This window comes from Saccopteryx bilineata, chromosome 5 (genome assembly GCF_036850765.1).
Source record: "Saccopteryx bilineata isolate mSacBil1 chromosome 5, mSacBil1_pri_phased_curated, whole genome shotgun sequence".
NCBI lineage: Eukaryota > Metazoa > Chordata > Mammalia > Chiroptera > Emballonuridae > Saccopteryx > Saccopteryx bilineata.
Window position 1 is genome coordinate 70,808,323 of NC_089494.1, and position 27,927 is coordinate 70,836,249.

General features: G+C 40.2%; 1 protein-coding gene and 1 pseudogene across 2 annotated transcripts in view; one reads left to right on the forward strand and one right to left on the reverse strand.

Moving 5' to 3' along the window:
- Window positions 1–9,001, forward strand: part of TTC21B (tetratricopeptide repeat domain 21B) — an 87,576-nt gene extending 78,575 nt beyond the window's left edge. For both annotated transcript variants that reach the window (XM_066280726.1, XM_066280727.1), the window contains 3 exons: window positions 3,002–3,122; window positions 7,051–7,118; window positions 8,375–9,001. In XM_066280726.1, the coding sequence (XP_066136823.1) occupies window positions 3,002–3,122; window positions 7,051–7,118; window positions 8,375–8,452 (267 nt within the window). In that variant the 3' untranslated portion in view covers window positions 8,453–9,001. The remainder of the gene's footprint in view (window positions 1–3,001; window positions 3,123–7,050; window positions 7,119–8,374) is intronic.
- A 5,204-nt stretch (window positions 9,002–14,205) lies between these two features.
- Window positions 14,206–27,710, reverse strand: LOC136306498 (non-histone chromosomal protein HMG-14-like; annotated as a pseudogene).
- Between the last annotated feature and the right edge of the window lie 217 nt (window positions 27,711–27,927).

A 27,927-nucleotide genomic window follows, 5' to 3' on the forward strand; every position in this document is an offset into this window, starting at 1 on the left:
AAAGAAAACAAATTGATCACTGCTAAAATATGCTAATGTACTATTTCTAAAGCTCTAAAGCGGGCAAATAAAGATAAAGAATCGGGCATTTATACCACCTTTTCTGTTTAACTACATTACTGGATAACAAAGAGACATTTCTCATACAGGTGTTTTCTAGCTAATAAATGAAGAAAGTATGACAGAATATTTTTGTGACCCTAATGAATTAATGAATGGTTCTAACATTACAGAAAGAGAATCAGACATATTTGCCTCCTGATGGAAGAACACGTCCTCTGTGACAGGGCTGGACTGGGGTGAACCAAGTGAAACACTCACCTGGAGTCCAAACTGTACAGGGGCGGGCACTTAAAAATCTTAGTAATTATCTTAGCCAATTAGTGCTGTTATATCTAAGCACCATAGGCTGGGTGGCTTCTAAACAACAGAAATTTATTATTCGTAGTTCTGGAAGCTAGAAGTCTAAGATCAGACTGCTAGCCAGCATGGTTGGACCTGGTGAGGGCCTCTTCCAGGTTGCAGACTGCTAACCTCTTACTGCATCCTCACATGGTGCGAAGAGAACGCTTAAACGTCCCTTTCATAAAGGCACTAATTCCAGTCAGAGAGCTGCACCCTCGTGACCTAACTACCTCCCAAAGACCTCACCTCCTAATACCATTACACTGGAGGTTAAGATTTCAACATATTGAATTTGGAAGGGATATAAACATTTAGTCCATTGTAGTAATTAAAATAAACAATAGTTGAATGCAGTATTATTTTAAAAAATCAAAATATCAAAATGTTAAATAGATAGGACCCGATAGTGCTGTGCTGAACCACATTGAAGCCTGAAGCAAAAGCGGAAATGTGTGTCCCAGTCTCCATCCATGTTTGTATGTATTTTTAACCCTTCGAGTAGTGAGTATTTCATGCTCGCTGACCCCCGGGAGTCAGTTTTTTGTTTTTGTTTTTGTTTTTTTCAAAAAATGAAATTAGTCCCAGTTACAGTTTTATTAACTTAAAATCATGTTTGTTTGAAACCCAATTTTTGGAAACAAGAAGAATATACATTTGCCTTTTCTTAATGTTGCTGTACACATTTTTTTATTTTTATTAATTTTAATTTTTTGTGTTTACATGAGTTATGTCCCACTGGATATAACTCCACCCCTGCATCCCTTTTTATGCCCCCTTTGCCCGCTCCCCTAACTCCGTCCCCCTTCCCTCTAGGATTTGCTGTCCTGTTATCTACATCACTGTGTTAAGTGTATATAGTTTCACTAATCCCTTTACTTCTCTGATCCCGTCCCCTCGTCCCCCTTCCCTCTGACTGCTGTCCCTCTGATCCTTGTGACCCTGCCTCTGCCTCTATTCTGTTCCTCAGTTCACTTTGTTCATTAGATTCCATTTTTTAAAATAAAAAATTTTGGCCTGACCAGGCGGTGGCACAGTGGATAGAGCGTCGGACTGGGATGCGGAAGTACCCAGGTTCGAGACTCCGAGGTCGCACGCGGGCTCATCTGGCTTGAGCAAAGAGCTCGCCAGCTTGGACCCAAGGTCGCTGGCTCCAGCAAGGGGTTACTCGGTCTGCTGAAGGCCCACGGTCAAGGCACATGTGAGAAAGCAATCAATGAACAACTAAGAAGTCGCAACGCGCAACGAGAAACTGATGATTGATGCTTCTCATCTCTCTCTGTTCCTGTCTGTCTGTCCCTGTCTATCTCTGCCTCTGTAAAAAAAAAAAAAAAAAAAAAAAAAAAAAAATTTGTACAATCGTACTCTGGATGGTCAGGAGGCACGAGGACTACATGAATGTTTATAATACTCAAAAGGTTAATAGGTAATGGTTTTAATGAAAATATTGATATATTTTCTTGCATTAAGGTCAAGAAAGTACAATTACAGATTTTGTTTGGATATAAATAAAATATTCAAACTTAAAATCATGTGTTTTAATATATCTATATGTCAGTTTTTCAACAGTTTCAAAATAAACATTCTAGAAAAAATAACAATTATAAAATACCAGAAATAGAAATACTTAGTTACATATTTTTCCTTTGCCTCAGGCTTCTAAGTGGCTTGCCTGGGCCCTGTTCTATTAAGGATTTTTATCTCTTTTCCCAAAAATCAAAGTCAAATTCAAACCTTTTGGTCTAATTACAATTTCCAGAAAATGTCAGTGACACAAGAAAATATTACATAAGCACCACAAGGACGCACTCAGCTCAGTATGGGCTGTGAGAAACTGAGACATTCTTGTGTCTGCATCAGTTAATTGCAGGGAAAGAGACAGGAGGATAGAAGAAGGGGAAACCTCTAGATCAGAAAAAAGTTGAAAGACATTTCAGCAAGTCACAATGAGTGGGCCTCGTTTTGATTCTCATTCTATTGCTTCTCAGCCTTTTGGCTATGATCAAGTGTTGATTCTCATCCCAACAAACCAAAAAAACCCAAAATTATGTTGAGACCATTTGAAATTTCAGTAATGACTAGATATTTGGTGATGTCAAGGAATTGTTACATTTAGGTGTGACAAATCATAGTTTGTGGTTATATTTAAAGAAAGTTCTTATTTTTAAAGAAGCATAATAAAATAGTTATGGATGAAATGACAATATTGGAATGTTTTTATCTGATAATACAGAAGGATAGATGGGGTAGAGGTAAAACTATTAGCTATGAGTTAATTGTTGAAGATAGAGGTTTATACGGTTCATTACTGTCATTTCCATATTTGTGTATGTTGCAATTACTCATAATAAAAGATATTCATTTGTGTGTATAAAATACAGATTCCCTTTCTTCTCACCCAAAAATTATGATTCTGTATGTTTGGGGTGGGGGATGGGCCTCAGATGAAGTCCTTTTGTTGATTTAATTGCAGAGCCAAGTCTGAACACCATTGTTTTATATGCCATTTAAATTAGTGCATGTGGTTGACCTTTATAGTCATAAGCACCCCATAAAATCTTAGTGGTACTGAGTTTATGATACTTTCGCTTTTCTTCAGTCTTGCTGCAAAGCTTATGAATATATGGGCTACGTTATGGAAAAAGAACAAGCGTATACAGACGCCGCCTTAAACTACGAGATGGCATGGATACATGGCAGTCAGGCAAATCCAGCAGTGGGTGAGTTTAACAAATCAGACACTACTAGGTTTTATAGGAAACAGGATTTTTTTTATAAAGCTTTATTTAAATACATCTGACTTTTAAAGAAAAATATACACATTAAGAGCCCACTTTCTTTGTCAGTGCTTCTGAAAAATAAATTTTGTATTTACAACAAATCATTAGCTACTAATAGTTATTAAGTATCTTTCCTGAGATTCAAACTTGTCCTCAGTCTCGTTAGAGGACATCTAATCTAATTCTGCCTCTTTCTCTCCCTTCGTCCTCTGCTGTTTCTATTATAAAATGGTTATCCTGTGGGCAAAAGTGTTCCATGACAAGAAACTTAGAAAAAACATTGCATTCACCTGAACAGGCAGTGGCACAGTAGATAAAACGTTAGCCTGGGATGCTGAGGATTCAGGTTCGAAACAACAAGGTCACTGGCTTCAGTGTGGACTCATCCAGCTTGAGATTGGCTTGAGTGTGGGATCGTAGACATGACCCCATGGTCAATGGCTTGAGCCCAAGGTTGCTGGTTTGAGCCCAAGGTCACTGGCTTGAGTAAGGGGTCACTGGCTTGACCAGAGCTCCCTAGTCAAGGCACCTGAAAAAGCAATCAGTGAACAACTAAGGTGACACAATGAAGAATTGATGATTCTCACCTCCCTCTCCCTCCTGTCTGTCTGTCTCTGTCTCTGTCTCTCTCTTTAAAAAAAAAAAAGAAAAATATTGCATTAATTCAAATTCTATAGATTTCTTTGCTATAGAACTTCTTAAAGCCTTTAAATCTTAATGTAGATTATGACATCTGTCACAGAATCGACATGTCTCTGACTTTATACAGAGTTGATGCATGCTCCATTGAAACTGACCAGGTCTGTTCTCTGGAGCAGTCCGGAGGCCTTCTCCTTTACATATAATGGTCCTCTAGTTCCAAACTCTATCATCTCTCTTCTAAGGCCTCTTCAAACCATCCTCACTTATCTGTCTGTTCTTCCTGAAACTTGCTCCCAAGTCTTCATCCTCCTTGATGCTATCTCTGGAAACTCTAAAAGTGTTTTCCCAACTGTGCTTTGGAACACTTGGTGAAATATTTACAGTCATTAAATGAGAGACAAGGAGAGAGAGAGAGATGAGTGTAAGGAGATAGATTCCATGGCCAATTAAGCTTAGAAAAGGCTGTTTTTACTTGTCCATATCGTTCCTGGCCTGTTGTACCAAATATGAACTAGTTCTTAAGTATGATTAAGTTCAAATTGTATTTATAATGAAGCTAGTTTTTGAAGTAGGCATTTAGTAGTAGTTCACTCATCCTAAGATGACATGCCTTTTTAACAGCCCTGTCACAGCGTAGATTCATTTAATTTACAGTCAGATAGGTTGTCTTTACACTCCCTGCCTTATCTTTTTCTGGGGTCTGTTATTTTACTAGATGCATATAGAGCACAGGAACTAACTGCTAATAGCTTTTTTGTTTTGTTTGTATTCTTCATCTTACAGAATAAAGCCATCTTGTAAAATGAAAATTTATAAAATGTCTGTAATTTTAATACTTTATTCTACAAAAGGAATGCATTTAGAAGCTCAATTAAATATACTCTTCCTTGGAAGACTTCAGCAGATACTGAGATTCCAACTCACTAGTTCTTTCATTGTGTCATGTTTGTATTTGATAGATGATTTTATCAGTTCTTTTGACTTCTTGAGTAAGCATTTCTCTGAGGCTCTCAATTAATTCTTGAATGTCTTAGCATTGTCATTGCCTCCAACACCCCCAACCTGCCTGGCCATGTTAATGCATTTCACGTTTTCACTTGTTAGGGTGTCCTTAACATGGTCGTGTTCTTTCCATAGGGTTCAGGATTCAGTATTGCCACTATAAGGGGCACCTGGAACTGAGATCCAGTCAGAGAAGAACACGTTCGTGTTTTTCTCTTCACACCCATTCTGAGATTATATGTCAGTTCCAGGGCTGTTCACGTTGTTCGTGTTTTTCTCCCTTTTTCCCTCCCTCCGTCCCTCTCCTGATTACATAAGGTTGAATTTTTTAAGCTTGGCAGGTATAATGCAGCTGCCATTGTTTTTTGCCATTTCTAGCCCTTTATTTTATTTCTAAATTGCTTTAACAAGATGACCTGTCAAGTTTTTTTCAACATTAAAACTTTGTACTAATTTACTGTTTTCACAGAAAATAATTTGCTAGTGTTTGGTGCTCTCAAAATTTTTGAAGCTTTTCACAAGTATTTAATTTTATCTCTAAAATTACACTATGAGAGAATTATTATCCCATTTTTTGTGTGAGGATGCTTGAAATTGACAGCTCAAGTGACTTGCCTAAGGTCTCACAGCTGGTCAGGAGGTCAGAAACCAAAACTCCAATCTCAGGTTTTTTGGCTTTAGTTTCATGTAAAGTATGTTTGGCATGAGATTTAAAAATTTTTTAAGTGTCAAAAATTCTATTTATTATTCCATTTTAGATTTTCTTTGTAATGATATCAAGTTTACCTCTTTGAAACTTACTGTTTTCATCTAGTACAGTTAAGTGTGCGCATGCCTGCACTCGTGTGTGTGTGTGTGTGTGTGTGTGTACTACCATATGACTGAGAGCAGTATTCAAATTTCCCATCGTCCTGTTTCTAAGTGGTAAAGTGAAGTATATAATGTATTAATTGCATATTATTTTACATTGTGTTATATCTCATTTATTGCATACACTGCCACCATTACATTTTTGTCTTTCCCTTAGTTTGCTCACTCTTATGACATTCTTATAAAACAACCATCATTTATGAATGTCTTTTAAAAAAATAATGTCTTAACATTTTTCTCTAAATTGTCACTATTTGAAACATGACATTTCAATATCAGCCATTGTGATAATTGTTACTCATCTCTGATGTGAAATATCTGGTGACTAATCCATTCTATTCTAAGCCTCTCTCCCACTTGTTCTGCCCTCTCACCATGACCCTTAGGTCCATTTGGTTCCTGTGTGTCCTTTTTTGTGTGTGACAGAGACAGAGAGAAAGGGACAGATAGGGACAGACAGACAGGAAAGGAGAGAGATGAGAAGCATCAGTTCTTTGTTGCAGCATCTTAATTGTTCATTGATTGCTTTCTCATATGTGCCTTGATGGGGGGGGTGGCTACAGCAGAGTGAGTGACCTCTTGCTCAAGCCAGCGACCTTGGGTTTCAAACCAGTGACCATGGGGTCATATCTATGATCCCACGTTCAAGCCAGAGACTCTGTGCTCAAGCTGGTGAGCCCGCGCTTAAACCTGCAACCTTGGGTTTTGAACCTGGGTCCTCTGTGTCCCGGTCCAATGCTCTATCCACTGTACCACTGCCTGGTCACGCGGTTCCTATGTGTCCTTTACACATTCAGTTCCCTCTGCCTGACAGTGTTCTTGCTTCACACCCTCTCGGCTTACTTTATAGTCTCTTTCAGATTTCAAACATTGGCTGACAACACCCCCTCCCCTGCAGGTTTATAGCTCATTGGGCCTGTACCATAATTACATGGCATTTATCTCAGTTTTGAAATTACTCATTTACTTACATAATCACTTAAATAATATACTTTCTTTCCAAATAAGATGTACACCTCATGACTATAGGAACAAGTTTACCAGGTATATTAAGTGCTGCATAAATCTATACTGTGTAAATGAGTAGCCGTGTTATTGTTTATGAGTTTTTCCTGTAATCTGTAAGTTGCAGAACCACATTTGTGAATGGTGGTCTTCTAACCCAACAGTGTATTTGTGACCCTTTCTTCCAACTGCATTTCCTCCTACTTGTTCTTTCGTGTCACTTCACCTTCTGTTATCTCGTCACTTCTGTCATAGTACAGTCACCAGCGTGTGTAAGTAATCAAATAAAGGAGGAGGCAAATATACACGATACACACACACGATATCATAATGGGTTTTTTTTTTACAGGGTACAAACTGGCATTTAATTACCTAAAAGCGAAAAGATATGTGGACGCAATTGACATATGTCACCAGGTAACACTCCTTTTTTCAGATGTATAATTTCTTATTTTTAGTTAATTTCAAGGTATATATGAACAGAGGTAGAGGCAGTACTATTTTAGTTAAATGACTTTTTAAATACATTTGGGCGAGATTGTCAGTTTTCAGAGTTTAGAAAATACTAAAGTTTACTTAAATCAAACATGTTTTTAGTTAGACCTCAAATAATAAAATGCTTACGTCCATTTAAAGACAGAAGCATGAAGAAAAGCAAGTCAAATGAAAGTCTTTAAATGAGAGGATGGTTGAGCGTTGTTACAGATGCTCCAGATCATTTCACTGTTCTGATAGAAGTTCTGCGCATGTGTCTCAGTTTGGTTATTAGAGAATTCAGACTTATAAATTAGACATAAAAGATATTTCTGTGATGTAGAAATCATTTGATTACATTTCTGTAATTGAACGCCTACTAAATGGTCCCTTACTAAAATGACAAATACTCAAGTTGCAGTTTTAGAATTGCAGTTTCTTTATATATACCTTGTCCCGTCGATATCCTTCCATGTAAAGCATTATATTAAGCATTGTTAGGAGCTCCAAGGAAAGCTCCTTGGACAGAAGTGTGTAATGTGCCCTACCCCAGAGAGCTGTGTCAGCACCCTTAGAGTGGAGACTTGGTCTCCGTGATGCTGTTGCTTATTGAGACTCTGTAAGCCAGTATTTCACATTAAGGTTAAGACTGTACATAATGTAAGGTTATATATTAGAATCAGTTGTGGTGTTGTCTTTTTTTAAATGAGAATCTCCCCGCTACTGTTACATAGTAGTTCTAGAAATGTATGTTTTTCAAAATCACTCCCAGTAAATCTGCTGTATGCCCTTGCTTAAAAATAACTAAAGATTCATTGCATCTCTATGCCTCCCAGCTTCTCACTTCAGAAAAATAAAAAAAGGATTCATTGCATATCATATATAAAGAGCTAAGTTTAAAAAATATTTTAAATTATTGATACATACTTGTTTTCTGCAACTGACTTATTAAGGAAGTAATTGTATTTGTTGTATATTACATATGTAGTATTCGTATACTACTGCTTTCATCTAATTACTAATAGATGAGTCATCGTGTCACATTTCAGATGTCACATTTAAAAATTGATTATATTTGCAATATTACTACAATGAAATCTCAACTCTAATTTCCATTACATGTAACTTGTAGTTCTCTAGTTCTTGATAATTACAAGTTCTTGTGCTTCTTTTGTCTTTATTTTTTGCTATTTTTACAGGTTCTACAAGCACATCCAGATTATCCAAAAATCAGGAAGGATATACTTGATAAGGCTTGCGCAGCTGTAAGACCTTGAAAATTATTTTAACTTAATTTTTTGGTTAAGCAGGAAATGAATGAGTTCTTGCAGTTCCATAGGTTTGAACTAATCCTTTGTAATACAAGCATACTTTTCTCCAGCAGAGGCCGCTGTTGTATATAAAGTGAAATGATGTAGCAAACAGTTGTTTTCTAGACTCCTGATTAGATGCAGATTTGGTGTCTCTGTGGTAAAGATTATAACCCATTTATGTTAAGAATATTTTGTTAAAATCTAGGTAATTAAGTATCCTATATCTTTCCTAAGGCATATGAGTTCTTTATTTCAGAAAATATATTTAAAATACAGCTGTTCTCTGTTAAAATTTTTGTAACATTATTTATTGTTACAAAGATCTGAACAAATTTTTTTGTAAATAACATATGGACAAGAAAATGTATATTTCAGTAAATATTTTAGATATGTATGGTTTGTATCCTCTTAAAACTCAAAAGACATGGTTTTACAAAATTAGGGTAAACTTTTAATGTAGTCTGAAATGTTAATGTGTAGTATTGCAGATAATGTGACTTTCCTGGAAATAAATCTTTTTGGAACAAGATGAAGAGTGTGAGTCCCTCTTCCCTTTGCTGAACTCATTCTTTCTGCTCTCACTGCCCATGTGATTTTAAGAAATAATCAGTACCTGAACCCTGTTTAAATAAGTAAACCTTTATAGCAATATTTAACCTTAAACCGAAGAGTAGGCCTATTGGTGTAATTTCAGACACTGGTGAAGAATAACATCTGGTGAAGAAGGATGACAAAATATTTTTGGTCAGCCAGGACTCACAGAGCCCACAGTATAAAGCATTTGCTTGCCCTGCCTGCCTAATGCCACTCAGGCAGAGCGGTTCTCGCCCTTTTATGATCATTTTAACCTAATCCTAGTAAACGCTATTCTTAGCATTTTTTAAAATTTGTTGTCTACATCTTTTCCAGTTGTCTTTAAAATGTGATAAACACGTTCTTCTATTTCATTTGGCATTTTTAGTAAACAGAATTTTTAAAAGTCATTTGCTGCTTTTCTTTAAATATCCTGTTTCTTTTCTTTTTCTTTGACAGGGACAGAGAGAGACTCAGAGAGAAGGACAGATAGGGACAGACATACAGGAAGGGACGGAGATAAGCGTAGGCCACTTTGCGAGGCCTATGTTTATTTCTTTTGAGCTACATTCTCTTTCTGATCTCCAATTTTTCAATAGTTCCAGTTATATCTTAGAAAATTCTCATCATTCTTCTTATTCGCCTACCTTTTGTTTATGGCATTTTGTGAAAATGTTTAATGATAGCATTTATGAAACATTTTGCATCTGTTAAAACACTTTCACATGTCTTATTATATTTGGTCCTCACAATCCTATAATATAAGTATTATTATCCCTATTTGCAGTTCTACAACTGTCACGTACATTTTCTCTGTAATTTGGGGAGGAGGAGCAGATTATCTTTCTGCCTGAATAGACATTGTTAAGGACATCATACAACAGAATAGCCTTAGCAATTCCAGTGAATTTACATCATGGAATACTAGGATTATGGAGATTGGATTGAAAGAGTAGAACATCTGTTCTCCTAGCAAGGCATTTCCAGATCAGTTTCTCTATCTCTAAAATGAAGAGTTTGTTTTTGTTTCTTAAGCAACCACTTATTTTGCACCTGCCATTTATTCTAAGAACTTCCCTTACTAATTTGTCTTTTAATTCTCACTCAGCTCTCCAGAGGAATAGTTTTCAGATGAAGCTCAAACTAAATGATTTGCCCAAGGTCACAGAGAGAGTGTCAGAACCTGGATTCCATACTGGCCCAGACAACTTCATAGCCCGTGCTATTTCCTTTATTAATATACTTTCCTTAACTAAGAGACTGTGGCTGTAAGAAAAAATTCTTCTCTGTACATCTGGCTGGCAGATGGAACTAAGTGTTTATCACAGAGATAGCTAAGAAATGAGAAACAAGATGAACTGGATGGAATGAATAGCTCTTTCAAATGTAGAAACTATCAAAGAGAAGTCCAAGTAGAAAGCAGAGTAGTGTAGCTGTTAAGAACATGATTTGAAGTAAGACAAGCCTAGCTTTGACTAGTGGCTCTACCACTACTGGATGTTTCATCTTTCTCAAGTTACCTAGGATCTCTGAGCCTTGGTTTTCTCATCTGTAAAGAAGTATATAGGGATAATAAACTGCCTCAGGTTATTATAAGGATTAAATTAAAATCTCTAATGAATCTGACTCAGTTAAGCTCTTAATAAGTAGTATCTCTACTTATTTATAAGTTGAACAGGACCAAGTAGTAATTGCAACTAAAAAGAAATTTCAGGAAGAAAACAGAAAATGCAGTCCAAGGTGAGAGGAAGAGGACAAGTTTCTCTAAAGAACACAGCCTACAAGGGTTCAAGATTCTCATTCATTCTCTCCCTCCTTCCTCACACCTTTCTTCTTTCCTCTTTACATGCCTCCCTCCCTCCACCAAATGTGCTGAACTTTTTAACGTGCATAATCTTATTTCATCATCTCAAACGTACTTATGCCCTACCCTGTGTTTGGACTTCTCTAGTCCTCTCTTACCCCTACATACTGTCTCCCAGCTTCCCTCTCTAGGCTTTTTCTTTCTTCCATTCAAGGGTCAGTTCATTCAGGTGAGGAGGCCTCAGGGGCCATTTTCATATCCAAACCCACAACCTAAAGTAACCATCCAATCATTCTGTATCATATCACCCTTTGTAAACTTTTTCAGCATTTACTGATCTGTAATGTTTTTCTTGTCCACTAAGTCCTGGTTTTTGATCATGCCTTACGTGACGTGCCCAAGATTGCACATCCAGGAAAGCTGGAATTCAAAATTCCTCTGATATGCTTTTTAATTAATTTTTTTTTTTTTTTTGTATTTTTCTGAAGCTGGAAACGGAGAAAGACAGTCAGACAGACTCCCGCATGCGCCGGACCGGGATCCACCCGGCACGCCCACCAGGGGCGACACTCTGCCCACCAGGGAACGATGCTCTGCCCCTCCGGGGCATCACTCTGCCGCGACCAGAGCCACTCTAGTGCCTGGGGCATAGGCCAAGGAGCCATCCCCAGCGCCCGGGCCATCTTTGCTCCAATGGAGCCTTGGCTGCAGGAGGGGAAGAGAGAGACAGAGAGGAAGGGGGGGGTGGAGAAGCAAATGGGCGCTTCTCCTATGTGCCCTGGCCGGGAATCGAACCCGGGTCCCCCGCACGCCGACGATCTACCGCTGAGCCAACCGGCCAGGGCCTCCTCTGATATGCTTTTGAAGAAATCAAGTTAATTGAGACTTTGGGACCTACGCTCGGGATGGAAAGGGGAGGGACACAGAGTGAATGATTTTTCTGTATCTGTGGGATCTGACTACCATTCACTCATGCTAAGGTAGCAACTTCAAGTTTAATGCACTTTGACCTTCATATGGTGAACTAGGTCCTGAGAGGAAATACATAGCTTTCTTTCCCAGAAGTCAACCTAGAGGAATTCTGAAAGGGTTTTATGCGTGGACAGCTGAAGAAGCTAAGCTGAACAAGTAGGTAATGTAATTACTAGGAAACCAAAAGACCAATTAAGACTGATACAGGACCCTGGCTGGGTAGCTCAGTTGGTTAGAGCATGGTCCCAATACAGCAAGTTTGTGGGTTCGATCCCCAATCAGGGCACATACAAGAAGCAACCAGTGAATGAATGAATATTTGGAACAACAATATCGATGTTTCTCTCTTTCCCTCTCTAAAATTAAAAAGAAAAGGCCCAAAGGAACTATATTCTAGTTTAGGTCTAGAGACCATAAGTGAGTAGCCTTAAAACAGGATTACATAGCAGTACTTGCTGTTTATGTATCCTTAAAGGAAAAAAGACACCTACTAAAAAGGGCTCTTTGTGGCTAACGGCTCAAAAAAACAAAAAAGGCAGAACCTAATAGCCCATTCTGCGCAGGGACCTCACAACCCACCTGCCTCCACACTGAGCTACATGCCTGCACTGTGTCCGCTGGCTGGACCAACCCTTAGAAGGGAGTTCCTGGAGTTCTATTTCAACCAGTAGGACTAAAGCTTTTGCCACCCAATGGGAGCTGCACAGCTCTGGCCAATCAGAGCAGTCTATGATCAATCAGACCAGGCCTTATGGCCAATCACTGAGATTTCGAAGCCCTTATATTCATGAGGATGGACCAATCAGGAGCCTGTGGTAGGGCAGAGGTAGGGACCTCTGTTGACACACCACAATTCCCCTCTGACTCTGGGAGCACTTTCCACAGAAGACAAAACTGTTTCCCTGCAAAGATGTCTCCGCAGGAGTGGAGCAGAGCAGAGCTGCTTCCCCGGACGGGCCTGATCCATGACTGCCTGGCCGCAGAGCTTTCCCATGGTGTTTTCATAGCCATGCTGATCACTGTTAGACTGCTGGCACAGAATAAAGGTTCCTCCTTCACCGCACCTTAAGTTGGGGATTCCTGTTGGCAATGAATCAGTGCCAGTGACCATTGGTTGACATGATAGAGTAGCAAACGTCCTTTGTTTTGTTTTTGTTTTTAAGGAAATATTGGCCAATGTGCAGGAGTCCACCACATTCTCCTGATGCTGGTGTGGTGTAGAGCAGCATCTCTGAGGGCAGTTTGGCCCTGTGATTTAAGAGCTTGTCCGTAGTGTTCCCACTTAGAGAAATATATCATAGGAGATAGCAATTTCCTCAGAGATTTTGAATTTGGAAACAAAAGAACTGCAAGAAGCTCGTTTTTTTGGTTGGTACCAAAACATTCACCATAAATGAAGTGATGAGATATATTAAAGTTTACCCAATGGAGTACTATGCAACTGAAAAACTTTTTTAAAACTTTTCAAAATTTTTAACACTAAAATTCTCATAAAATAAGTGAAAAATCAGGAAACATTACTTCATACATGAAGTTACAAAAAAATGAATAGCTGCATAGATAAAGATACAGAAAACGCCCTGGCCGGTTGGCTCAGCGGTAGAGCGTCGGCCTAGCGTGCGGAGGACCCGGGTTCAATTCCCGGCCAGGGCACACAGGAGAAGCGCCCATTTGCTTCTCCACCCCTCCACCGCGCTTTCCTCTCTGTCTCTCTCTTCCCCTCCTGCAGCCAAGGCTCCATTGGAGCAAAGATGGCCCGGGCGCTGGGGATGGCTCTGTGGCCTCCGCCTCAGGCGCTAGAGTGGCTCTGGTCGCAACATGGCGACGCCCAGGATGGGCAGAGCATCGCCCCCTGGTGGGCAGAGCATCGCCCCTGCTGGGCGTGCCGGGTGGATCCCGGTCGGGTGCATGCGGGAGTCTGTCTCTCCCCGTTTCCAGCTTCAGAAAAATGAAAAAAGAAAAGAAGAGAAAAAAAAAAAAAGATACAGAAAACTACATTAAATTAATGCAATTTTAATAGTAATATCTGAGTGATGAAATATCAAAATTTCTACTTTATTGCCATTTTGCAAGTAAACTGCAATGAAAATACTAAAAATAAGGGGTTAACCTTTCCCTATTTTCTTTACAGACTAGGCTTCTCAAACTGACTTTTTAAAGCTGTTTTGCTGAGTAAAAGTAAATAGAAAAATAAGCTAAACAAAAGGTAACATTCAACTTCTAACACCCACACTTTATTATTTAAGCAAAATGTAGTATCATTTACTTCAGTTTTCAGAGAAAAAGATTCAGAAAGAAGACGCTAGACTCTGCCAGAAAATGGTAATAGGAGTGATAATAGCAGTAGTGACCTGAGAACATGAGACCACTAAGGCGAGACACTGGTTCCTCTTGTCAAAAGCAGTAAAGAGTGCAGTCCAGAAACTACAGAGAAAAAGGAAAAAAAGCAAAACCGTTCTCTCCATTTTTAGTCCATTTATACTAGTAACAGTTCTAATGATGACTTCCAAATTTAATTAATAAGCCAGTAGAAACAACTGGAATCACACAGGGCCACAATGTGTGATTGCACAGTGTGTGTTTCGAATGGAGTGTCCCAGCTGAGCCGGAGGAGAAGGAAGCTGGAACCCAACACTCTGAGCCGTGCCCCCTGCAGCTGCCTCCCCTTAGAGGAGGGGGAGCCCCATTTCTAATTTGCACGTTTTTCTTGTAGGTTAGTGAGAGCCTTATGAATGGAAGTGAAGAAACCGGGGACAGTGTAGACAGATGTGGAGAGTAAGGGCTGCAGGGTGGGAGAAATAGAGCAATGGCTACCAAGAAATGCAAGAGGTTTTGCCTGACCTGTGGTGGTGCAGTGGATAAAGCATAGACCTGGGACACTGAGGACCCAGGTTCAAACCCTGAGGTCACCAGCTTCAGCCCAAAGGTTGCTGGCTTGAGCCCCCCCCCCAGTCCTATGAGAAGCAATCAATGAACAACTAACATGACACAACTGCGAGTACTGAGTTGCTGCTTGTCATCTCCCTTTCTGTCTCTCAATCAATTTCATCTCTTTCTCTTTCTCTCTGTCTCTCTGTCTCTCTCTCTCTCTCACGCAAAAAGAAAAAAGTTTCTTTCAGAGATGTGTTGTAGAATTGGGCACCTGAAACCTGTATTTATGTTATTCAGTGTCACCCCAATAAATTCATTTTTTAAAAAGTTTCACCCTGGCCGGTTGGCTCAGCGGTAGAGCGTTGGCCTGGCGTGCGGAGGACCTGGGTTCGATTCCCGGCCAGGACACATAGGAGAAGCGCCCATTTGCTTCTCCACTCCCTCCTTCCTCTCTGTCTCTCTCTTCCCCTCCCGCAGCCAAGGCTCCATTGGAGCAAAGATGGCCCAGGCGCTGGGGATGGCTCCTTGGCCTCTGCCCCAGGCGCTAGAGTGGCTCTGGTCGCGGCAGAGCGACGCCCCTGAGGGCCAGAGCATCGCCCCTTGGTAGGCAGAGCGTCGCCCCTGGTGGGCGTGCCGGGTGGATCCTGGTCGGGCGCATGCGGGAGTCTGTCTGACTGTCTCTCCCCGTTTCCAGCTTCAGAAAAATACAAAAAAAAAAAAAAGTTTCTTTGTTTTGTTTTTTAAGATGGAGGCTACTTGAGCATCGTAGAATATTTATGGAAAGCCAACGGGAACTGAAGGTATAAGAAATAGAAGAGAGGAAAACCTGGGTAGGAAAGGGCTGGGATCCAGGTGGTATTTAGAAGAATTAGAGTTCTGACGGATATGTGATTTTTGTCAAGGGAGCAAAGGAACAAAACTGCAGAAAGAGCATTACATATAAAAGTAGCCTCAGGAGCCCTTATGCTAATAGGCTTCAATAGTTTTATAATAAATAAAACGGACTTTGACCTGAGGGTACTGCCACTCCTTCATATGCATGGAATTTCGGGGCCTGTATTTGCCTTGGTCGCTGAAATATTTTTCACTTACCTTCCAGGTTCCTGGTTGTGGTTGCTGAGAGTCTGCCGGCCAGATTAGAGGGGGGTTACTGTAACATAATAAATCATAGTTATGAGGGGGAAAAAAAGTGCTACCCACCTTTTAATACTCTTCTTAAGAACCAGATGTTTCTAGACAAATGCTTCACTCTGCAGTCAGCCTTACAGTGCACAGAAATGAGTCTGGCACACTGCCCAAAAAAGCAATTTGATCCCATAAATGAGGAAAGCTGAGTAATGAGCAGGTTCCAAATGTCTTCCTTCCGAGTGGTATAACCTTAGACTCTATGGCAGTCTTGAAAGCAGGCTGTTTTTAAATAGTGTGTATGTTATTTTTATCTTTCTTCAAACAAATTCTTTTGGCAATGTAGAAGAAATCTGTTTTAAACAAACAGTAGGGTATTTTAAGAAGGTAATTACTATTTCAGTTTCTGCCAAACGCAGGCTAGTTTTATTTTTAATGGGTAAATGATGTAAGAGCCTTAAAAATAATACATGAAACAGGAACAGCAGAGCTGTGAAGTATTCTGTAGTATCCTCACTTTATAATGAGTCAGTGTTATAGGTTTTGTTTCAGAGATTATACTTTTCTTTAAAAAATACACTAAGCTTAAGAACATTGAAAAGAAAGAATGCTAAAATACTAAGCAGTTATATCAATGCTCGTTTCAAACAGTTTAAATATCTGAAGCGACTCTAGTTGATAAATGAAAACTTCTCCCTGCTATATAATTTCTAGAAAAATTACTGGCCAATTTTTCACATAAACTTAAGTCACAACCTGCAAGGATGGTTTGAGGCAGGTGTGGGAATACAGGAAAATTCAGGATTTTGAGAACACCCAAGAGCAAATTTAAAATGATTGAAAACAGACCACAGAAAGAGGCAAGGAGAATAAATGGGACTGAAATGGATCTAGCTCCTGATGTCACTTCTTTCTGCTAAACACATAATTCTACTACTGTCTCTTAGAAAGTGTAACACCAGTTTTTGTATGTGTTGGTTATTGTTTTCATAGATTTCTTAAAATATAAACATTCATTATTTTAGTTCCAATAAATTTTTTTTTGCTACAAGAAGAGAGAAAATTTTTTTTGGTTCATATTTTAAAAGTTTCATTTGGAAATCATTTCACACTTAACAGAAGTTGCATGAACAGGAAAAGTATAGAAGTACAGAGAGCACCCACATGTCATTTACCCAGATACATACTAAAGCATGGCTAATACTTTAGCTCATTTGCTTTATCATCTGTGCCTTCTCTATGTATATATATACAGATTGTGGTATACACATTTATGCACACACATATAGATATAAAACACCTATACTTAAAAAATTTTTTTTTCTGAAGTTGGAAACGGGGAGGCAATCAGACAGACCCCACATGCACCCAACCGCGATCCACTCAGCATGCCCACCAGGGGGCAATGCTCCGCCCATCTGGGGCATTGCTCTGTTGCAACCAGAATCTAGCGCCTGAGGCAGAGGCCACAGAGCCATCCTCAGCGCCCAGGCCAACTTTGCTCCAATGGAGCCTTGGCTGCAGGAGGGGAAGAGAAAGACAGAGAGAAAGGAGAGGGGGAGGGGTGGAGAAGCAGATGGGTGCCTCTCCTGTGTGCCCAGGACTCCTGCATGCCAGGCTGATGCTCTACCACTGTGCCAACTGGCCAGGGCCTATACTTAAATTTTTTTCCTGAACATTTTGAGTGTAAGTTGCATACATCATACACACCTCTGTACTCTTGAATATTTCAGTGTATAGGTCCTAAAAATAGGGATATCCTCCAATAGGCAGTGGTCCCTTGTCTATCACGGGGGTTAGGTTCCAGAACCTCCCACAATAGACGAAAATCCACAAAGTAGATACCTTATATTTATTTTATTATTTATATATTTTAAGGCTTTATTTTGATTTAATATTCTTTTAATATATTTTAATTTATGTTTTGTTTGTTTGTTTATTTGTTTTTTTGTATTTTTCTGAAGCTGGAAACGGGGAGAGACAGTCAGACAAACTCCCACATGCGCCCGACAGGGATCCACCCAGCACGCCCACCAGGGGAGATGCTCTGCCCACCAGGGCGCGATGCTCTGCCCCTCTGGGGCGTCGCTCTGCCACGAACAGAGCTACTCTAGCGCCTGGGGCAGAGGCCAAGGAGCCATCCCCAGCGCCCGGCCATCTTTGCTCCATTGGAGCCTTGGCTGCGGGAGGGGAAGAGAGAGACAGAGAGGAAGGGGGGGGGAAGCAGATGGGCGCTTCTCCTGTGTGCCCTGGCCGGGAAACGAACCCGGGTCCTCCGCACGCCAGGCCAACACTCTACCACTGAGCCAACCGGCCAGGGCCTTGATTTATGTTTTTTATATTGTTTTCAATTTTTTAGTCTAGAAAATGCTTATTTTACCACAAAAATAATTAAAATACTAAGTATATAAAGATACCTATATACCGCAAAATCCCGCAATATAGCAAAATATGCGCAATACAAAATTAGAGATATACAATTTAAAAATTCGCGATGCAGTGAGACTACGAAAAGTGAACCATGGTATGGTAAGGGATGACTGTAACCATAGTACAGTTATGAGCTTCAGTAAGTTTACCATAGATACAGTAATTTTTATCTATCACTCTTTACTGCCAATTGGTCTAATACTGTTCTTTTATTTTTCTTTCATAATTCAGATTTTATTGGCTCTTTGGGGATAAGTACACAGACATTTCAATTTCTATACAATTCTTAACATATGTACCAAAAATATAAAGTCATGTAGTTGTGATACTTTTCTAAACAGTTGTTCCAGTGACTTGCCAGCTTAAAATTTGGGGCTAATTTTCCTTGATAGAGTATCAAGTACCAGTATCTTCAAATGTTGACACACTGTCACATCAGTCCCACTAATTCACAATTTAATATCATCTGTACTACATAATCAAATTCTCAATCTTTCACAGCACATTAACAGTTACTAGGAACACTGGACTACCACACCAGAGATGTTACAGAGCGCACAAACTTCTGTCAGGGAGAGCCAAGATCAAGGAGTGGTTTTCTTTAGGAAACAATCCTACCAAAACCATGTGAATAGAAGTAATTTCAAATGTTCAAGACATTAAATGGAGAACTGACTCCAAATTGCCATTTAGTACGCTTTGTGTTATGGGATATAAAAACTACCCCCATCTATGGAATGTTAAGCTGACACCCAAGACAATCAAAACCTCCCATATTCATATCTCACTATTTTCTGGTTGTACCAAAAAATAAACAACCAGCAAATGATTTCAGCTCTTAAAAAAAGCATTTATCCTGACCAGGCGGGGGTGCAGTGGATAGAGAGTCAGACTGGGATGCGGAGGACCCAGGTTCGAGACCCTGAGGTCGCTAGTTTGAGCACAGGCTCATCTGGTTTGAGCAAAAGTTCACCAGCTTGGACCCAAGGTCACTGGCTCGAGCAAGAGTTTAATTGGTCTGCTGAAGGCCCACGGTCAAGGCACATATGAGAAAGCAATCAATGAACAACTAAGGTGTCGCAACGAGAAACTGATGAGTGATGCTTCCCATCTCTCTCTGTTCCTGTCTCTCTCTCTCTCTCTCTCTCTCTCTCTCTCTCTCTGTGTGTCTGAAAAACAAAAACCAAAAAAAGCATTTATACTTTTAAAAAAATGAGAGTATGTGTAATTCCCTTCTTCTCAAAAATGTTTCTAGAGCTACTAAAAAACTTGCATTTACAAAATAGTTGATAAAAAATATTCCTCTGGATTGTGCAAGAAGGAAGACAGGGACCGCTGATAAGACGTGGTGTGTGACATTAATCAGACTTGGTTCTCTCTCTCCTGCTTCCTCTGAGGCTGGGCTCTTCTCCTGTTATTTCCTCCGTTTTCCGCAGGCAGATCTTCTTTAGGTTCCTGGTTAGCCACTTCGGCCTGTTTTCCCTTTGCTCCCCTTTTCCCTCTTGTTTGCACGTTTTTGTCTGCAGATATCTTCTTTCCGGCCGCCTTTTTGGGTTTCGTTTCCACTTTTGCGGGAGCAGGGAGAGCTGACAACCTCGCTGATCTCCTCTTGGGCTCCTCCTTCGCCGAGCCCCGGGCGGAGCTGACCTTCCTTCAGGCATCGTGGCGGCGGGGCGGGCGCGTGCTGGGTGTCATCGTGAACCTGGGCTGCCTGGCCACTGCCGCTTCTCCCGCCGCCGCCCAAACTGCTCGGACCCAATACTGTCCTTTTTATAGCCTCTTTTCCTCCAGCCAAGTTCCACTCTGGGAGCAGGTATTGCACATCGCACTCGCTTGTAATGTCTCTTTCTGTCTTGTTTAAGCTGGAGCAATTCCACAGCCTCTGTCCTTTATAACATAGCTATTATTGAAGAATACAGTTTTCCATTCCCACCTTTTTTTATTATACATATTATTACTAAAATGTTTTTCTGCTTTGGGTTTGTCTTATGATTTGGGTTTTCTTCATGATTCCATCTGAGTTGAGAATACCTGGCCATAATACTATATATATAGTGATGTTGTGTCCTCATGATATCACAACTGGAGGCATACAATATCCATGTGCCCTCATTGATGACACTGATTTTGATTACTCAGTCAATTTTTTCACTATACAGTTATTTTTTACCTTGCAAGTAATAACCAATCTGTGAAGAGACACTTGAATCATACAAATACAGGGGTGAACAAAAGTATATTTACAGTCGTATGTCAAAGACAACGTTTATTCTGGTATTACTGTTTCTTAATTCTTGTATTCTTTATCTATATTACAACTGTAAACCTACTTTTCCCCACCTTTGTATTATGCTCCTCTTCAAAAATTGACACTGGATTAACATGACTCTTTCTTACTCTAATCTTACCATGATGGTTAAAAAGGACAATATGCTAACATCAACATTTTCTCCACATGAGCCGACCATCCAGCCGCTCAGTATTTTATTATAAACAAGAGCCCTTCCCTTCCTTATTTTCTATTATTACTTATTTTTTATATATTTATTGTTTACTATCCTATGATTTTATAAATTCCTGTTTTTTTCCAATGGTTCATCATTTATGAAATCCTTAGTTATTTTGGTGCTTAAATTGTTTTAGATTTGTTCAACAGATGTTCAAGCTGGCTCCTGGTGTCCTTATGACTGCCCCCATATGTGTGTGTGTATGTATATACATATATATACACACTATTCTACTTTCTAGCTTAACAAGATGTCCCAGGTTCAACTTAGTAACACCCTGCTCCAGCCTTGGAATCAGCCATTTGTCTGAGGAACCCTGGTTCCCTTTAGTGATGGAATATTATTAGAGATCAAGACCTTAGTGCTAAGTATGCTCATTGCTACTAGGGTCTATTGCATCTAAACCTTTTCAGCAAATAGAAAACATGCATGTATACAGACTTTCATCCACATATGTACATATACATATATGTGTGCACAGACACATGATACACACATATAAATACACACATACTGACACATTTTATTGATTGATTGATTGATTGATTGACTGATTTGAGAGAAAGAGAGAAACATCCATTTGTTGTTCCACTTACTTACACGTTCATTGGTTTATTCCTGTATGTGCCCTGACCAGAAATAGAGCGCACAACCTTGGCAAATAGGGATGGTGCTCCAACCAACTGAGCTATTCGGCCAGTGATCATTTTAGAAATCAAAAAATTACACCAATGTCAATTTATCATCATTAGGGTTTTTCTTGCTTTCTCCCAGTTTTCATTTGTCCCCTCTTCCACAGTGAGACCCTGAGTCCCAACAACCTCAATATATTTGTTCAATTCTTCAATACTGGAATCCATCTAAAATAGTTTCAGAATTGCAGTTTCTTCCCCAATACTCATCTACTTGCAAAATAAATGCCGCCCCTTCCCACACAGGCCAGTAATATTGATGATGTAGTGGCAGGAAAGAGAGTAGGAGTTCAGAACTGAAGGAAAACATCATGTGCTGAGGATTCACAGTTGAGCTTCTTGTTAAAAATATGTGAGAGATCTATAGTTCATAAACAAATTTATTTTTTTGTTTCCCCTTAAGTATTTTTAGACCCTTGCTGTGATCATTTACATGACAGTTATAAACCTTTCTCAAAATTTAGGAAAATTTTCTCCTTCTTAGATTATTTAAAATACAAGTTTCTGGTTTATAGCAACTAATACCATTTCCTCCTCAACCTGCTCTTTCAAACTGCTGCCTTTTTTTTAATTGAGTGAATCCTGGTCTTTGCTTGAAAAAGATTTATTTCCACTATTCTTTAGTTTTGTATTTACATTTTATATCTATTTTCTTGAGTCCTACAGCCTCACGAAATGGTTTTGAATAGCAACGCTGCAGAGATGATGGGGAGGTCAGCTATGTTAATTTCAAAGCGCCCCAGTCATCGTGTGAGGTTGCCTAGCAACCCATCTCTCAGGCCTCCTTTGTGGATGCAAGAAGAGAAGGCAATTCTTCTATACATTCTGAAGCCGAGATGGTTTTATAAAGTGAAAAACCTTTTGCAAAGGGTTTAACACAACCCCTGTCTCTCCTTTTCTGCCCACTTTGTGCACTTCACACATATGAGAGAAATATTTCATCCTTTGATGTTTTAGATCTGACACAGATATAAAATGGAACTACACATGTTATGGTCAAATAGTGAAAGTGACCTGTAGCCCTAAGTTAAAATGAGACACATTAATTAAACTCCTTGTATTTCTCTTTCTCTTACATGAAAGCATACCTTCTCCTCAAGTTATTTTTTTATTGAATTTATTGGGCTGACATCGGTTAATAAAAGCATACAGGTTAATAAAAGCATACAGGTTTCAAGTGTACAACTCTATAATACATCATCTGCACACTACATTTTGCGCTTGCCACCCAGAGTCGAGTCTCTTTGGGCCACCATTTATCCTCACTTGGACCTTTTCCGGCCCCAACCCCTGTGGCAAGTACCATACTGTTGTCTGTTTCTCTTTTTTGCTTTTTTCCCCCCACTTATCCCTTCACTCTTTCACCCAGTTTCCCAATGCCCCTCCCTTTGACAGCTGTCATTCAGTTCTCTGTGTCTGCGAGTCTCTTTCTGCTTTGTTTGTTAGTTTATTATGTTCATTAGATTCCATATACAGTGTGTCCGTAAAGTCATGGTGCACTTTTGACCAGTCACAGGAAAGCAACAAAAGATGATAGAAATGTGAACTCTGCACCAAATAAAAGGAAAACTCTCCCAGTTTCATACCTATTCAGTGCAGTTCGATGTGGGCTCACGCACAGATTTTTTAGGGCTCCTTAGGTAGCTATCCCGTATAGCCTCTACAGACTCGTCACTGACTGATGGCCTACCAGAACGGGGTTTCTCCACCAAACAGCTGGTTTCCTTCAACTGCTTATCCCACCGAGTAATGTTATTCCTATGTGGTGGTGCTTCGTTATAAACGTGCCGATATTCACGTTGCACTTTGGTCACGGATTTGAATTTAGCGAGCCACAGAACACACTGAACTTTCCTCTGTGGCACTTGTCTTTCCTGACTTGTTTATTTCACTTAGCATATACATTCCAGGTCCATCCATGCTGTCACAAAAGGTAAAATTTTCTTCTTTTTTATGGCCAAGTAGTACTCCATTGTGTAAATGTACAACAGCGTCTTTATACGTTCATCTACTGATGGGGACTTGGGCTGATTCCAAATCCTGGCTATTGTAAATACTGCTGTAGTGAACAGAGGGGGTGCATATATTCTTTCAAATTAGTGTTTCAGGTTTCTTTGGATATATTCCCAGAATTAGAATCACTGAGTCTGAAGGCATTTATGATTCCCTTAACTTCTAAAAGCCAGTTATGTTAAATGAAACTCCAACTGCCTACTGAGCATCAGTTACCATAGCGACGTGAGGCAGGAGTGGTGTTTTTCTCCTTAGGCACAGGATAGCTGAAATGTGTTCAACCAAGGGACTCAAGCAGCATGCTGACTAGAAATCAAGCAGCTGGGATGAACCTGCTCTATTTCTTTTTCTCCACACTAACTTAAAAAATAACTAACCCCTCTGCTATTCCCTCAAATCTATTAGCTTTTTAGTAGTGAACTTCAGTTCAGTGGGCGGCAGAAGTGCCCTTTGTTAGGGCATGTGGGAGAATGGGGAACTATGATACGAGCCAGGGAAACCCACATGAACAGCTGAGAGATGGGGAGAAGAGTGCTGGGAAGATACACTGCCCTCTCACACATTCTGAAAATACGAAGTGAAAGTGACAGCTAGAAATCCATGCATTTCTACATTGTAAAAATACTTACATACAATTTTTTGAACCATTTATGATCCTTTAACCTCATTTTCTAGGCAATTGATGCTATTTAGAAGAACATTTTATTCAGATCAATATTATTTTATGGAGAGTCTTTACAATTGGTAATTAAGTCAGGTAAAGGGCAAAATGCTCCGTGCCATTCTCACTGGTCCCCATAGATGGCCGAGGAGAGAGAGGTAGTATAGTATAGTATAGTATAGTATAGTATAGTATAGTATAGTATAGTATAGTATAGTATAGTATAGTATAGTGGGTTTCAGGTTAAGGCAACCTCAGTTTTCATCCTCTGCCACTTATTAGCAGTGTGATTGGGTCAAGTTCCTTAAGTTCTCTAAGTCCCAGTATCCTAACATTTAAAATGGGATTAAACAGAAGAGTGTTGACAGTGAGAAATATATATAAAGCACCTGGTACTAATAAGGGTTCAAACAATGAAGCTGTTATGAGGAATTTGGCTTAATCACCCAGTGCCTGTTGAATACCTGGGACATGCCAGCATTGTGCTTGAAGTGAGAAGGATATTAAGGCCCCATCCACAGAGGGCAGCCAAGTGTGGGGATGCCTACTGTCAGTTACTACCTGGTAGACATTTTAATTTGGTATGTTATTTTCACCAGTAGTCTATCCATATTGACACCTACTCTTTGTGGGTCTGCATTCAGGGCCAACTCATGGAAAAAGGCCTCACTGCTATTTTACAGCTAAGTGTTGTTTTTCTTCCAAAACTTGTGTTACCAGCCTCCTCAGTCACCCTATTCCTCAGACTGGAGAGCTGCCTGCACTAAAGGAGTCAAAATAATGTGCCACCACCTCTAAATACACTTCGTTAAAGAGCTGCCAAACTTTTTTTCAATGGCACAGCGTGAAAAGTATATGACTTCCCAAAGTGCCTATCTTGAGCTCTCTTTGCTAGCAACAGTATACCTTCTGGTGATTTACTAACAAATCATTAACATAATTCCTAGAAAGCATTACTTCTTAAAAATTCACATCATTTTGGCTAATTGCTTTATTCTAGATACAGTATAAAGAAAGTTCAGGGGTGTTGATTAATTTAGCCATTTCATTTGGGCATATTTATACATATACACATATACACATATAAAAAGAAGAATATGTTCTATAGATTTTTTTCTTGTTTGTCTTAAAGAAAACTCCAAATTTCCCATTATTATTATTAGTGGTTACAATTTGCAACAGAAACCAGTATAGGATGGTCTGGGTTGTATGTAAGGTTCCCAGGATCTCGTGGAGTTAATTGAGGTCAGCTGGGGGTAAGAAGCAGAAAAGAACTGGAACCTAATGGAAAGATAGGACTCTAATGCTTTTTGCATGTCTGTATTCATCTATTGACCCATTTACTAGTTCAAGTCATTTGACAAACACTGGAGACCTATTATGTGCAATATGAAGGTAGAACCCTCACACTGAGCCAACATGCTCATCTCCAGTTCTCACAGACATTGCACTGCTCATATGTTACAAGATTTGAAACAGGTAGGCTAAAATAGTCCCCAAAATTGTTTCATGGAGTCAAGTCCTACCAGAACAAATAACCCATGGAGCCAAGCCCAGCCAGAATTATGGCTGTTATCAATAGGCAGGACAAAACAATGGTCCAGTAACTACCCTGGCTTCTTTTAGGTTTGCTTTTCAGATCTAAAATCAATTCACAAGTCACAGACACAAACTCAACACTTGTCTGAAAAAATCCTTTCCTGCATCCCATAATAAGTGTTGTACAATCCCAGAATACTTTGCTTCGCTGACATATACTCAGACATCAGTGTCTGTTTACCTGGACATCTGTTTCCCCTACCTCCAAAAGAAGCCTGCTAACCTGCTACCTGATTGGTTAAACCCAGCAACTTCCCAGTTCTCAAGCCAGAAAACCCCCAAAGCCTCACATTCAGCACACAGAACCTGGGACCCTATCTCAGTGTTCTCGCTCTCTACAGAGTAGCAGTGCAACTCTTTGCTTTTATCAGTGTCTCTGGTTTAAATTATTTTATATCTGGAGACAACTTCTCAGTAACTCCTCAGTAACAGTTTGGTCACATGCAGAGTCCTATCTGCTGCCCCTTACTTCTTACTCTCTCCCCAACTCTGGTGTGGAGAGAAGCCACCCAGTGAAACCTAACCTGTTTTGTAACCAGGTCTACCTCTGTGGATCAGAAGGTTTCTGAGCAGACAGCCCCAAATTCTACTATCAGCGAGCCATCCAATCCTTCTGTACCTCTCTCCCCTGAGTACCTAATTCAGTATTAATGGGGAGGGGGGGGGGGAATCAGGCACTAGCATAGCTGACCAACTATATAAAAAAGTACAAATTTCAGTTAATTAATGGAGAAAGTTACTCTTTCATTGATAAAATAATTTTCAACACAGTAAATTGTTCAAAATGATAATTCTGTTTTCTTTCTACCAGATGTCTAAAACCCCAAACCAGCACATATCAAGGGCTACACTACGCTGGTGTTAATTAAGAATTCAGTGGGGCCTGTATTGCTCAGAGCCTTAACAGCCCAACAGCTGTCCAGGCCTGCACAGTTCCAATCAGGAGAGAGGCCACCACAAAGACCAGTGTTTCTCCATGTTCCAAAGAGTACATGATAGCTGACAAGACCTTTGGCCTTCATATCCTTTCCTCTGTGCAAGATGGTCCCTATATTTGCACATTATTGCACTGTCATGTAAAAGGGAGCCGTTAGCCACTGTCCCAGCTCCTGTGAAAGACTGAGAGATCCTGGGAGGGGATGAATCAGGCCAGCTCCATCAGCCTCAAAGGGTTCTTTGTTATGCCACCACATTAAGTGCTCAGGACTCCACCCCCTTTTCTGAGTTCACATCTGTCCTGGGACACGGCGAGATGAGAGTAAGTCAGACAAGCACCAAGCACAATTTAAGGATGTGCATAGGCCTTATTTCTTCTGGGAGGCCCCAGCCAAGGTGGTAGCTTGATGGAGTAAAATCTTCAAAAGAATCAGAAGTAAGTACAGCTAACTGAGGCCCGAGGGGCAGGAGCTATTCATTCAGATAAAAGCTAAGGCTTCCAGTATTGACTCCATTTCTATGAGATCACTGGTATAGAGTGATATTATTCTAGTACGTACTTGGGGCAAGAACATCATTGCAAGGTTGCTCAATCTTTCATCTGCTCAGCTACAACCACCTCCTCTTGCCCCTTTTCCCTCACCCACCTACTCATATACACAGATTACTGTGTAGTTCAAGAGCAGAGCAGGCTTTTGGGACACCTTTGACAGTTCAACATCGAGTCACTGTCACCCATGACAGTAATGTCAAGTGCATGTCAAGACTGACATAACGGGTGTAATGGGACGCTCTTAGGAGGGGCCCAGAACACACAAAACCACAGTCTAGAGAGTTGGGTAAAGATTCTTCTGGACACCGACATAAGTAGGATCCTCACCCCTGGTGGACTGTAAGAACTCAGAGCTTTGATCACCCAATGCTTGAGCTCCACGGGACACATGCCACCACTTTGCCCACCTGGTTTGAGACCAATTCCTGCATCTCCACCTGTGGACGCTGCCGTTGACAGGGACTTCAGTCTGCTCTCCTCTAGCATGCAGCGCAGCTCCCCCCTCTGTATGTAACCTGCATGTCACTGTTGGGTTCTTGGGGAGGTCTCCCGTAATAAACCCAGCATTGTGGAAAGACACAAATACGTGGGAGTGCCTCTTTTCAGGGACGCTCTCTTGCTGATGACTGGTACTTTTCTATCTCTTCTTATCATCTGTCAGAAACCCTTCCTCGCCTGGAAGGAAGCTCTATTCTTTTCTGTA